Below are 14,001 nucleotides of genomic sequence, written 5' to 3'. Positions count from 1 at the left end.
GGTTACCAACCCCCCACAATGAAGACAAAATAAGTAATCGTCTCTGGTGTTTCTTCTGTTTTAGATTCATAGGTGAAACATCAGTTTAATTCTAATGTATTTGTTTTGACAGTGTTTTAGTTGCGTTTAGCAGAATGTTTGCAGTTTTACTTTTCTGTAAAGGGCAGTTTTGAAGAGAAATAAGTCCCCAGTCATTTTAATCATGCAGATAAATTATAGCAATCTGCCTAGCTGCAATTTCAGAGCACAACATAAAATTTGTGGCTTTATTGAGTGCATGAACTATATGGAGAAGCCTCAGCACCTAAACATGCTGTGAATGCAGGTCACACTGATCCAGAAACTTGGTGCCCATGTCTATTACAGGCAATACATGAAATGCAGTCTTTGTGAAAATAGAGATTTTACTTTGATATAGATTATTATTAATATGCAGCTATGGCTGCATCAATGTTACAAGCATAATTGTTATATACAGTGTACATAGTCTGGTGTACATATCGAACAAAAGGTCTCGGTCTTAAGTTCACATAAGGTTTTTCAAATTCATGAAAGTCTGTTTTAGACAGCAACCTCCATCCCAGTTTTTTTTTTTTTTTTCATATTTCAAACCTGTGGAAAATTACAAAGTCCAGGCACCCCAACACAAGCACTACCTAAACAGTCAGGTAAGAAGTCTCAACATACCACCCATGAGGGTACTTGCTCTTCAACTATTTCCTGGTGACAAAAAGACAAGAAAGAAACACACAGTAGCCTAGTACAGTTCCATCTTTTTATTGAATATCAAGGTAAATATTTCACATTAATACAGGCTACATAAAGTAGAGCCACTATACGACATGAAATTTACTCTTCTTTAACCCTTTTTAGTATGTAAACAATTATACATGTATTTACCACTCAAAGGTTTTTAAATGTAATTATCTAGTTCTTGGCTGCATATAAATAGCTTACAGTACTGTTCAGCCTACAGCACAAGAACAGTTTATGTGGGTTTAAAGTCAAAATGGCTAAACTAAGTAGAGAATGTATCCTGTTGTACAGGCAATCATTTTGTTCATTGACAGTGGTAAATAAAAAGTAACAGCCCACACAGAAATTTTAGTTAGGCACATCAAAAATGGTCTCCTCTTTTCCAATGTAACTTTAGAACACAAGTTTACATATCTCTCTTTTCTCTTATTATGCCTGTATCATCTTCAGTTAACATGGTTCAGATGCACATTCCCAATATGTGGTGCCCAGGTTCCACTCCAGACCTGTAGAAAGACAAAGCGATTTAAATTAGCAACAGTGATGCAAAGCAGGGCTTGGGTTCCTAGTGTTCGTTTCACAAACTTTCAGAGCTTGTGTACATTCAACACACATGTTCAACTGATTTTACAAGAATCGTCAGAAGAGCTTATATGCTTATATTTAAAACTGGGCTTAAGAAATTCACTATCTATAACAAACTTAAAACTATACAGAACACATCAAGGAGAAAAAAAAAAAAAAAAGCATACAAAAACAAAAAGCCAAAGCAAGAGCTTCCGCTGTTGATGAATTTCCCTAAATCCAGTGGGCAGGAATTGGCTGACTTCCAGACAGGTCTCTTTGAAAACTGTTGTCAAAGGAAGCAATGTTCTTGGATCGTAGTTGTTTGAAATACTGCTTAGAATTTTACCTGCTGGGGATCTGCATTTTCTGCGGAGTTTGGGACAACCTTTAAGATGGGATTCCAAGCAGGATCGGCAGTATGTAATCCATTATACATCTGGCCCCCTGGACCTTCCGCCATTGCTGGATGAGGAGGCATCATTGCGCCGCCGTACATGGACATCGGCAGACCCTGGAGAACAGGAGGTGGTGAGGGTTTGGGGTGGCTTGATTCTTTGTCATTTCATGGTTTATATAGAAATCAGTTGTTTCTGTTTAACCTCCCCCTACAAGATCTTACTGCTTTAGTAGCAGGTGTTTTGTTGTTTGAAAAGCATTTTCTTGATTTTAAAGTTAGGTAATCAATCACCAAATTATACCAAAACTATTTATACATATTTTTAGACTATAAACAATTAAACTGTTAATAGTAAACTCTTGAGGATTCAAAAAACCACAACATTTAATGCATTTACTTTAGGGAAATCCATGAAGTTACTAGGCATGGGCTGATGGAAGGTGTTAGAGGGTGCCACTGTTCCAGTATCGTCTCTCTCCATGGGCTGATGCTGAGAAAAGGCAGATTGGTCTGACAGCTGCTGATGCATCATATGGTTACTCATGAGGGGCTGGGACCACCCAGACATGGCCTCTGAAAGAATAAATGAGGTGCTGATTCAGAAATGCATTTTAAACAGTTTCCTTTTATTTGTACTTTACACACAAAAAATTGTAAACTGTAATGTGTTAAACCTGAAAACAAAACAGTTTCATGGTCTCCATTTTAACAGAAATTAAGGTGTCAAAAGCCTATTACACCCTCAATGTACCAGATGCTTAATTCAGCCCCATGTTTCCTTTTTTCTTGTTTGAGAAGAATTTACTTTATAAAATGACTGAAATTATGTTAATTTCAACTGAACAATTATCAAACAAATTAATGTGGCATGCCTGGCAGCAGACAGACTACAGGCTTAAATTCGGTTTTGTCAGAGTTTATACATGATCACTGTCTCCTGCTCCTTAAATCCATCAGGTTGCTTATAATATGCAGGAACCAAACACTTCACGTTACCCTTTAGAAATACAATGCTAGTGGTGAACACAAGCAAGCTTCAATATAAGCCCTTGTATCCAAACTGAATCTTATCCAAAAATGTTCCACTATAATACATAAACATAAAACATAATGGCCCCTTACCTGAAGCACTGCCTACACCAAACGACCAAATCCCCCCATGTCCGACTGGGGCTGTGTAGTTGGTGTTGAGAAGTGCTGGATTGACGGAGCCGGTCTGCCGAATGCGAGCCAGTCTCTCTGTGCCGATGGGAGGGGGCACCTTGCGATCCTGGGTAGAGCTGCTGCTTTTTGCCTGAATCATGGTAGGAGCAGCGGTGGAAGCAGACAGAGGAGAGGATGTGCCAGAAGACACAGATGGAACGGGAGATTCGCCTGTTCAAACATTAAACAAAAACATGGATGTTAATAAAAAAAATGACCATTCCACTAAAGAAAAAAAAACTGTTCATTTGATTTTCCAAAAACATATTGGCCTTATTTGAGCTCATATTTCATAACATATTTTGACTGTAGGGTGGAGGTGGGAGTCACAAATGTTTATGTAATCTTAAGGAACATTTTTAACCGTCAATTGTTTTTTGCAAGCTAAAATGAGGTCAGACATCCAAGAAAAACACCAGCAGCACAGCACACTTTTGTAAAGTGTCAATCTAGAATGCACTAACTTACTGGCAACAAAACTATGGAGTGCTTTGAAAACCATCTGCGTATCTGACATTAAAATTAACAAAGCAAAAAAAAAAAAAAAAAAAATACTAAAAAACCAAAAAATAAACCCAACAATGACACACATGCAACAGTGTTAGATTTAATGCCATGTTACCCAAGGCAGTCTTTTCACAACGCACAGCAAATACCAGTACATACATGAGGTTGAAGCGCTCCATGGGTGTGGGGAGAAATGCTGTCTGCTGAAGCTGGGAGTCCCTACGGGAGCGTGTCCTTGTAAAAAGACTGGGCTCCCTGATATGCTTGTGGCAAAGCTTGTCAGTGGCGTAGAAGAGGAAGAAATAGAATTGCCAGAAGGGTCTAGAGCATGCATTCCTGAAAATACACATGAGAAAATTGGTTTTAATTTTTTCAATTGAAATTAAATGTGTTTATTTATACAACTAAAATAAGGGGAACAGACTTATCCAGACAGTTATAATTAGGGGTTCTGTTTTCAGGGTTTATTTATTTAGTAGTCAGCAATTGATTTTACCCCGTTTTTTCTCCCAGTTTGAAATAGCAAGTTGTATTTTAGGCTCAGACGAACACACGCTGTCCTCTGAAGTGCGTGCCGTCAGCCAACCGCTTCTTTTCACTCTGCAGGTCCGCCATGCAACCAACCCAGAGCTACAGTGTCGAAGGACAACGCAGCTCTAGGCAGCTTACAGGCAAGCCTGCAGGCGCCCGGCCCCCTGGGAACTCCCTTCCATTGTTGGCAGTGGAATAGCCTGGACTCGAACCAGCGACCTCCAGGCTATAGGGCGCATTCCTGTACTCCGCGCAGAGCGCCTTTACCAGGAGCCCTTATTTTTTCCTGGCTCAAATTCTGCATGCACAGTGATGGGGAAATTGGGCAAATTCTAGTTATTTTATCAAACTACTAACAAATAAAACATCAGAAGTTTTACATTTGTAACATACTAATACTCTTTTAAACCCAAATTCACTTCAGAGGGTAGGAATTAAGTTTCATCAGGATTGAACCTAAAATCAGGACCTCTAATCATATGACATGTTATTTAGCAACTGGAAAGCAGAAAAAATGCACATTATTTGGGATAGTTAAAGATCAGTTAATGACTGAGTTCATAAAATGATGTGAAAGAAGTTGGAACTCCCAACTGGATTGAACACCTGTACTGATGAGTCAGTCATGGAAATTAATTAGAAGAGTCTGTGAAATCTTGGAAAATCTATATAAAAAAACATATTTGATTAGGCAATTCCTTTAAAAAATGCAGTATGTCATGCACTGAAAATACACATATGAGAGTATCTGTAAATTGTTTGGTTGCCTATGAATACAGCATTCCTATGTAGCTATGTAGGTCAGCCAAGATTTGTAGCTGAGCAAGCAAACGTGTAAATAAGTAGACGTTTATGGGTGAAAAATCAGGTGAAAAAATGGCGACAGAAGTGCGAGCAAAGTGGCAAATATCACTGCTAAGCAGAGTATGAAAGTGGTGGCATGCTGTTTTGTATAGCATGTAATGATCCTGTAGATTACAAACTAAAAGCAAGCTGTGACAACCACATTCGAAGCTATTTACACAAAAGAAGCTACAAGCCGTTGAATCTGCAGCAGGAAAGACCGCTATACAAAAAACTGTGAGCGAGCTGTTTTCTGTAAAGACAGAACAAATGGATCAGAGAACCGAAATTTACCGACTTGGAGGCATTCTTTACAACATGCTGTTTCAGAATCGTGAAAACCTCTAAGTTTTGTCCTCTAAAAAGTAACAGTTAAACTTATCAGTAGTCAAAAGCAATAGTCTTTATATCACTGTTTTTGGTGTACTATTTCAAAGCTCTTGTGTGTGCTGATTAGCTAAAAGTACATTATTTGGTGACCTTTACGTAATTTTTTTTTTTTTTTTTCTCAGCATACCTTGCCCACAAAATGTACTAAAAATTGCAGTGCCAAAATCGTAGCCTTAGTGATGAGTCCAAGACAGAGATAAATTGATTCAGGTGCCAGTCCAATTCGTCAGCGTCAATCTGGGTTTCAAATTCTTAATGGTGGTCTGATCAAATGCTGAATGTATTGTCCTGGGTGCATGGTATTTAAGGATATGCCTTTAAATCCCATTTTTCTAACATGTAACGAACATATAAAAATCAACCCCTCGGGAGCTGTATTAGGGCTCATTCACACTGGATGTGAGCAGGCAGTACAATGTCGTGAGCTGAGGCATACTGCCCTCTACATAATTAAAACATTCTAAAAAAAATAAGAGTTAGGTTTAATTGGTTATTTAAACAGCATTTAAAAACATAATAATGGGAGTGTGTGGAGATCATGGGTTTGTATGTAAATCGTTGCTGCACTGGGGGATTATGGGAGGGAGGTCTTGGGGTAGCTTCAGCTTTTATTGATTTTATTTCATATATATACAAACAACAAAAATAACATAAGTTAAAGGAAAATTAATGTTGCGATATTGGCACTTACCAAATGTACACAAGCTTCTGCAAATCTTATTTACCCTAACAGTTTCAACAGCATGTGCAGAAAGATATTTTTCCTCACTCAGGCAATTAAGACCTACCTTCACAATACGATCGCTGAAAGCCAACTAGCTGGGCTTGCACTTCAACATTGACCGGGATATTCCAGTGAATAGTATGAAGTGATTGACAGTCTAGCGACTCATAACCGCCGCTTGCGTATTTTAGAGGGTTTGTCCAACAAGACTGTTATTCCTCCCAAAAGTACTTGCCTTTTAATGTATGCTGTTGTGCCGATTAACAAAGTATCATGAAATAAAAACAAACTGATTAAAAATGAATACAAATTGATTAAAAACTTTTTTTTTTTTCAGGCACGGCTACATTTTAGTAAAAGCAGTAGCAGTTGGTTGAATGTGTTGTTAATGTTAGTTATAGTTTTATCTTTAATGTTTTTGATTTTGAACATTAATGGCGCACACTTATTCTGAAATGGGAAGTAAATATTAAAGAGATAAACATTTACAGTGCATAGTATTTTGGATTATTTTTTATTAAGTTTGCCGAATAGAAAGCAAAGATGTGTTTCCGAAGAGATTCACACTGTCTTTTGATTTTGTGCATCCAAAGATGTTAAAAGTTTTAAGAATTCATGTTTGTTATTCTGTCCTAAACCAGCAGACTGTCAGTCCCAAACTGTTGTGACAAATTATTGTGGGGGGAAAAAAAGCATTAGTTAAAAATCAGATTATTCTTGCAACTATGGTAACATTCAATAGAGCAAAAATTGAGCTGAAACCTCCGGACAAAAGGGGTTAAAAAAAAAAAAAAAAAAAATGAAAACCCCTGGCCTAAGCATCTCTTAATGGCTCTTGTGTTAGGGAGCACTGTTTTCCTTGGTGGGGATTGTTCCCCAGCAGGGGGGAGGCTACCTGCCGCCTGTGACTGAGTGTTGACAAGTCAAGAGTCAAGATAGAAAATAAAAAAAGCACTACTTTTTACAAGAACTGGTCTTTTTTTTTTTTTTTTTTCAAAACTCATTTTGTAAAAGCAACTGTTGCACTTCAAAAATATATCAGATGGGCAGTACAAATCATTGACCCATGCAGACAAAAGTGATCACTTTTTTAAATGAGCGCTAAAGATTTGTTGTATGGTTAAGTACATTTACATGCATACAGCCTCTGTCTGTAATATATATACCAAAAGAACTACAAATGTGAAATTCCAATCAATGTGTATCCGTGTATTGCACCCCCCACCCTGCTGCTGATTTACATCCCGGAGGTGGTCGCTTGGGAAGCAGTTAAACCAGCTCCTTAGTGGATTCCTGCTTGTGGTGAGAGCGCTGCAGCATCTCATCCACCGCGGGACCCAGCGTATGCCCTGGAGTGATTGGGGGGTCCCAGCAGCAGTGCTTTGTCCCAGTCAGGCACACATGCTTGGGAAAGCCAGGTTTCTGCCTACAGCCTGTCTGTTAAGTTTGGATACAGGTTTTTGTTGACCAGGCACAGCTCATCCAGCTGTTGTGGCAAGGGCCTGTGGATCTCAGAGAGGGACTGCAGCAAATGTGACTGGTAGGCTACCATGATGCTATTGTATTTCCCTAACCATGCAGTGAATGCCCTGGCTGAACAGACTTTCTTGAGGATCACCTCCAACCTAGCACTGCTTGTTAGGAGCACCAAATCAAGCACCTGGACCAAGGCAGCAATGGAAGCCTCAATGGGACAGACCCAGTTTTTCCACATCATGTATCCTTATATAGGACGTCCATCAAACAGGAAACAGCAGAAGCTGTTGCAGGATGGTCTCAGGAAGGCTGGATTTTAAATAGAAAATCCGGGTTAATATGGGTGGGGGTATGGGAGAGGTGACAGGGCTCACTATCAAATATTGATTGCCTTGTGTCCCATGCTGTGGGCCAGGGCACTTGCACTTCCCTCTAGATTAGCAGTATGAGCTCTGCAGGCAGGAAGAGCTTAACCGCTGGGGACGTGCTGTCCGACTCCATGTCCTCCATGACGGGAACACCAGCTCCTGTCCGCCCACCTCCTCTTTATGTCTTCCTCTTCCACAGTGGAGGGGAAAGGAGAGGCAGAACTCGAGGAGAATGTGGAAGACTGAAGACGGTTTCCTGCCTGGGCTATTTTCACGGGTGCAATGTCCGCGCTCCCTTGGTGCAGAACATGGTGTGAGCATGCAGCCATCTCTCTAAGACAGGGTGATGCGGAAGAGGCGCGAGCAGAGTAAGGGATGCAGAAATTTCCAATCTACTTAGCGGGACCAGTTCGGCACCGGTAATTACCGGTTCACTGTATTTAACACTGGGTCGGCACTGGTTCAGAACTAGTTCGGTACTGGCTCGATGACTGTAGCAAATGACTGTCGGAACCAGTTCTGTGACTTCAGCACCAGGTTGGTACAGGTATGCCAGATTGAGCCGCTAGCTTACAGGGGGCATGAAGGCCGCAGCGGGACGTAACCTGCAACAGCCCACACATTAACTGCACCCTGTTCAGAGACCACCTTGGAACCTTTTGCAACCACAGTTTGGGAACCGCTGATCTACATCACTGTTTTGGGCTAACGGTATTACTGTTTCTTCATGTGACTGTCACTGCCAATAGTGATTCCAGTAAAACTGGGCACCAATATGAATACAGACAGACAGTGAAGATTGGGCGCAATGAGCATATACGGTATGTATGTATGCTAATTATCCATGAATGGAACATCCAGCTTGCAAAGGTGTGAATGGAAATAGTTACCACAAGCCACAAATAAGGAAAAATGAAAAGATCATGTAAACCGTTATACTTCAAACACGTCTTGAGAAAAGCACACTTCACACATGGTGTCAATTACCAATTTACATGAATTATACTGTCACTAAAAATCACCTTGGAACATATTCTATGACAGAAATTGATTAACACAGTAATAAGCCAATCTTACCAATGGGACTTGTTACAATCCGCTGGGATGCAGACCTGTACCCAGGAGCCTTGGAGCCATCGGGAGGAAGCACGTTTTCCAGCTGTCCCATGTTACTCATGTATGTGGCTGGTGCGTTGTAGGCTTGATCAGGTGGTGTTCGCGTGGGCAGGTGGCAAGCGCCCCAGACTGGGTTGGTATTCACCTGGCTATTATCGAAGATGCTGCTGAAGTGATTGAAAATCGCAGCAGGACTGAAGTTTGGAGGCAAGGCTTTGTTTCCATGATTGAAGTGCACCTGTGAACCATTCATTACACTGATGGAGGAGAGCTGCATGGAAGGGGGCATGCCAGCCTGCTTGATGGGATCCTGCGACTGTGCCGACGGGATGAAGACCGACTGCTGCTCCTGCTGCAGGGTGGAGCCGGGGACCATGGGGTAGAAGGGGACGCCGTGCTGCATTCGGGGGGAGGCGTGAGGGGCCGGAGCAGCGAAACGAGGTAAAGTGTTGCTGGTATGAGTTACGGAGCTGGCGCAGACAGTGACTGTGCGGCTTGTGGATAGGCTGGAGGGAGCCATGTGTCCGTGATCATCATGAGACGCGAAGGGCATCGATAAAAGTGGCCTACTATCGTGCATACCAGCTACAGCTGGCTGAAGTGAAGGCATTGAAGAAGCAGTAGAAGGGAAAACTCCAATCATTCCAGAGTTACTACTCTCCGAAGAGCTGCCTGGAGCGGTCGACTGCGTCACGTGTCCTGCTGTTGTCTGCTCGGTGCTGGCGGAGTTTTTGTCCTTCATCACGGAGACATGGGAGCACGGTTCGTTCTTGGGGGTGGATGGTGCGATGGGTGGTGGCGGAGGGGGGGTGGGGGGAGTGGTGGGCTGCCCACAGTGCAGAGGCGCTGGGGAGCTGGCAGGACGGGAGCTACAGACGCTGGTCACAGTTGAGGTCACTGTTGTCACTGTACTCGTCTTGGGATCAGAGGTAAAGAGCTGCTTTCTGACCGATGAGGGAGTGGGGCTGTTGGTCAGGCAGGCAGCAGACTGAGTGATGTGACAGGGAGGTGATACGGTGACGGGAAGGGTGCTTGTGTTGGCTGTATAATCTGTGTGGGAGGTGGTGTGGCAACCGGGGCGAATGGCTCCACCATTGTGCTTCGGTGAGCTGTTGCTGCTACCGGGACTGACAGGTCTCACAGGGAACGGCCCCCAGGTATTTGGAGACGGGGAGAACGTGCCACCGAACTGTGCCATGGGCAAGCGGGGGTGTCTGATCTGGTGCATGGTCTGGGCAGCCAGCAAGGCAAGCTGGGGGTGGGCGTAGGCCAAAGGGAGAGAGACGGGAAAAGGAGGACGCACGCTTGTTGAAATGTTCTTGTTGAGCTTGTTGCCAGACAGCGATGTTGATGGTGAGGAGGGCTGGAAAGACACTGAGGACGATGGAACCAATGAAACTATGGCCTTGTTTCCAGACGCAGTGGTGCTGGTAGCCCCGGTTGATGTAGTGAAAGTTGACCCGATTTTGGTGTTGGTACCAGGGGTTCTGATATGATTGCGGGGAATCAGGTCCTCTAGTTCCTTGGCAGGGTCTTGAATCAGTGCATTGATGAGCTGCACTGCATGTCTGGTTGATTCTGTTCCTCCCCTGAAAAAAAATAATATCAAATTAAATAAATGACTTTGGTCACTACTGGTATAGTGCTGTTGTGTTCATAAAGTTTATTCTGGGAACAAGTACCACGTCTGTGTTGCTAGTGCTCAGTTGAAATAAATTATTGGATGTCAGTCTGCATTCATGTGTTTTACAACTTGTGAATAGAACCAGGAGTAGTTGCTATAGCCACTGATTAACACTTTAAAAAAAAAAAAAAAAAAAAAAAATACTTGCTATTCTAAATTTAAATAGATACAGTAAGGACAGCTAGGAAGTAGATATTGGCAGACTGTGTTCAGAGTGTGTGTACAATAAGAACATAGATTTTCTTCCATCAAGCAGGAAAAGGTCAATAATATCAGATGTGAATACATATTGTAGGTCTGCAGGAGGTTTTTTTTTTTTTCAGGTGGATTTCCATGGGTAGAATTTAAGGGCGGCTACTTTTTACTTCTGATACTCGAGTACTTCTAAGATATGATACTTTTGTACTTTTACTGAAATAGTTTTCTAGAAGGACACTTTACACTTAATTACATTTTTTTTTCAAGTAACAGTACTTTTACTCAAGTAAAACACACACAATGTACAGTTGTAGTCAAAAGTTTACATACCGCAATGGAAATATAGAATTTCTATGAATTTCTCCAACAAAAATTTTAGGAAAAATCTTTTGAAGCAAAAGTTTTGCTTTTGTGGATGAGGAAAGAAATAGATGTGTACAATTATTTATTTCAGCATTTTTTTTTGCAAAACTCAAAAAATGTTAATTAAAAAGTATTCACACCCTGACAAGGAAAATTAAATTAATAGCTAGTTGAGGCACCTTTAGTAATAACCTCTTTTAAAAGATTAAGATATTTGTCAATGAGCTTTGGGCACAATTTTTTTTGTGATTTTTGACCATTTCAACACAAAATTGTTCTAACCTAATTCATTCAAATTCCAAGGCAAGGTTCATACACTGATTCACATTCTTCCATTAGTTTTTCCCCCCGACTTGTGTTTTAATTTGTTTCTACACATTTTTCGACAGTTATCCACATATGCAGGCAATTGCAAAGCATTATAGCTTTATGATCCAGAGCAATGCAGGTATTCAAAAGAGAAGTAAGACACAATCTTTAAAATGTCCAATATTTGAGAACTACGTTGCACGATTTACAAAGAGAACATAAAAAGTTGTATATTACAAGTATACTTGTGTCACAATAGGATAATATAATGGTACCAATAGTATACTGGTGCGCCAGATCATTTTTTTTCTGTCACAGTAATCACTCCCAAAATTGTCAGCAGGAGTAATTTTAAATTTCCCACAAACTGCAGCAGTACAGTTCTGTGATAATAAATAAGTTAGGGTTTACCCTGGCTTTTATATGTGTAGTCTTTTGTAGACTAAACCTTTGAATAAACTTTGGTCACTACTGGTATAGAATCCTCAAGGGGGTTTACACCGTTTTTATTCTGTACCTTAAATTAACATAAGCAGATATATTGCACACTTATGTAACATACTAATCATACATCATAACAAAATGTATTTAGTTTATTTTTCAACTTTTGTAGTGGGTTTGCAATATAAAACATTGCACTAAAAATGCAAAATATCAGTATACTTTGTATAGCCCTATAAGTGATTTTCATGTAAAAAAAAAAAAAAAAACGTATGTTTTCAGGTTTCCCTTCTAAAATAAAAGGTACAGCCCATTACAGTTGTTACAAGAGAGGAAGTTTTTTTTTTTTTTTTTTTTTTTTTTTTTTAATGCCTGCTTCATCTTATTTTGGCTTCTGCGCGACATGTGTGTTTACCGCGTGAGAGTGACAGAAATAATTAACAGTAACTATAAAGTGTGTGCACCGCAGCACCAATAGAAACTTCTGACGGTTGAAAAGCGCATATTTCTGTAGTTCTGTTGTGTGAACTTCAGAAATCTGCTCTACAAAACTCATTAAAGCAGCAGGGGTCGTACTTGTTTTTCCACGGCTGTAAAACAAATCCTCAATATTTTTGGGATGTCGTAAATGGCTGTTTTTTAAGTCAGGAATTACGACCCTTATATGGAGCAGTGGTATATTAAAATCCAACAATCTTGGCACATGTATACTTGTAGTATATTACTTTTGTAAGGGATGACATTGGATTCTGATCCAAACTTCTTTATACCCTCTGTTAAATGGTTAACACTATGGGAAGTGAAAAATAACAAAAATGAATTAAATGTGCATGCACTATATATTAAAATGTGCAAATGGCGTATATTAAACATAAGTCAAACAGTACATCCTTCCTGGAACAATGCTGTTTGGATCAAAAGCCTTTTGTTCGCTATAGTAAAGGAACAATCCAAAACAAACAATATAAGCTGCTGGAGTAAGTTAAGGAAGTCACCCTGGATAAAGGCATTCGCTAAATTAACAAAAATATTAGTACTGTTTTTATTCTTTAATTTTCTTAATTACTGCAGTATGTGTCACTACTACCACCACTAATAATAATAATAGCAATGATTGTGAATAAAAGTAGAATTACAAGTACAGTACCTATTTGTGGCATGCTGCATCCAGTATTCTGGCTATATCCTATTTGTTGAAGAACAAAGTACAACCCCCCACCCCGGTCAAAAAATATACCACTCTAATGAACACAGTGGCTCAACGATGGACAGTGAATAAAAAAACGCACCCATATCACCTCAAACAATGTGAACTCAGTAATCATAGTATAGAAAAATGGTTGCGGTTTCAAAACCATGGCAGTTTATAACACGGTTTACCATAAAACCGGTATACCGTGACATCCCTAAAGCAAAGCCACACTGGAACTCAAGACAGAAATATTTAAATATACAATTTAATATTTAAATATCCCATATTTCAATATTAATTAGGTTATTTGCATGTGGAAGGAGAATTTTTCTACATGTAAACTCAAATCACCTGAAAGGTACTACTAAAATAGTGTGAGAAAAAAGTGAGACTTATTTTAATTTCTCCATGGAAACCCCAGTATTATTTGACAAGGAAGGTTTGCAAGTGTAGATTGCTATATGATGCTAAACATCTGACTTACTAACATTATCTATGCCATTATCCTGTAATATCGCAGCAATTGATTTGACAAATGATACAAACAACAATTTCTGCATCACTGCACAAAAAAACACCCAGATTTCATTAGGAACCTAAGCTCTTTAAAAGCACAAACCTGATCGTGATCATTCTTTCTCCGTTCTTATCTTTCTGCTTATCCACGTCAATGTGCGCTCCAGTGACATCCTGGATGGCAGTGATATTACAGCCTCCTCTCCCCATTATTCTTGACACAACCGAGGCAGGAACCGAGAGTTTCTTAGATCTGTGGAAAAGAAGAATAGGGGCGAGTCAGTACACAGGTTTAGGTACTTGATGACATTCCTGTTATGCTACTGTGCAATTACAGTTTTAATATGAACACCTATTTATTCAATGTCCTGTCAAAACAAGCCAGTACAATCGTCTCTCTCATCTAGCCATCCGCTTCTA

The 14,001-nt window shown here is 40.2% G+C and overlaps 1 protein-coding gene across 7 annotated transcripts in view; it reads right to left on the bottom strand.

Annotated features, from left to right (window-relative positions):
* Window positions 1–761: 761 nt before the first annotated feature.
* Window positions 762–14,001, bottom strand: part of LOC121324180 (ankyrin repeat and KH domain-containing protein 1-like) — an 81,856-nt gene continuing 68,616 nt past the window's right edge. For 6 of the 7 annotated variants that reach the window (XM_041265739.1, XM_041265740.1, XM_041265741.1 and 3 more), the window contains 7 exons: window positions 13,685–13,834; window positions 8,840–10,467; window positions 3,590–3,766; window positions 2,843–3,094; window positions 2,118–2,293; window positions 1,670–1,834; window positions 762–1,262 (listed from right to left, as the gene is read on the bottom strand). In XM_041265739.1, the coding sequence (XP_041121673.1) occupies window positions 1,203–1,262; window positions 1,670–1,834; window positions 2,118–2,293; window positions 2,843–3,094; window positions 3,590–3,766; window positions 8,840–10,467; window positions 13,685–13,834 (2,608 nt within the window). In that variant the 3' untranslated portion in view covers window positions 762–1,202. The remainder of the gene's footprint in view (window positions 1,263–1,669; window positions 1,835–2,117; window positions 2,294–2,842; window positions 3,095–3,589; window positions 3,767–8,839; window positions 10,468–13,684; window positions 13,835–14,001) is intronic. The other variant, XM_041265743.1, reaches the window with a different exon arrangement.

This window comes from Polyodon spathula, chromosome 12 (assembly GCF_017654505.1).
Source record: "Polyodon spathula isolate WHYD16114869_AA chromosome 12, ASM1765450v1, whole genome shotgun sequence".
NCBI lineage: Eukaryota > Metazoa > Chordata > Actinopteri > Acipenseriformes > Polyodontidae > Polyodon > Polyodon spathula.
This window is presented reverse-complemented; position numbering and strand designations above follow the sequence as displayed.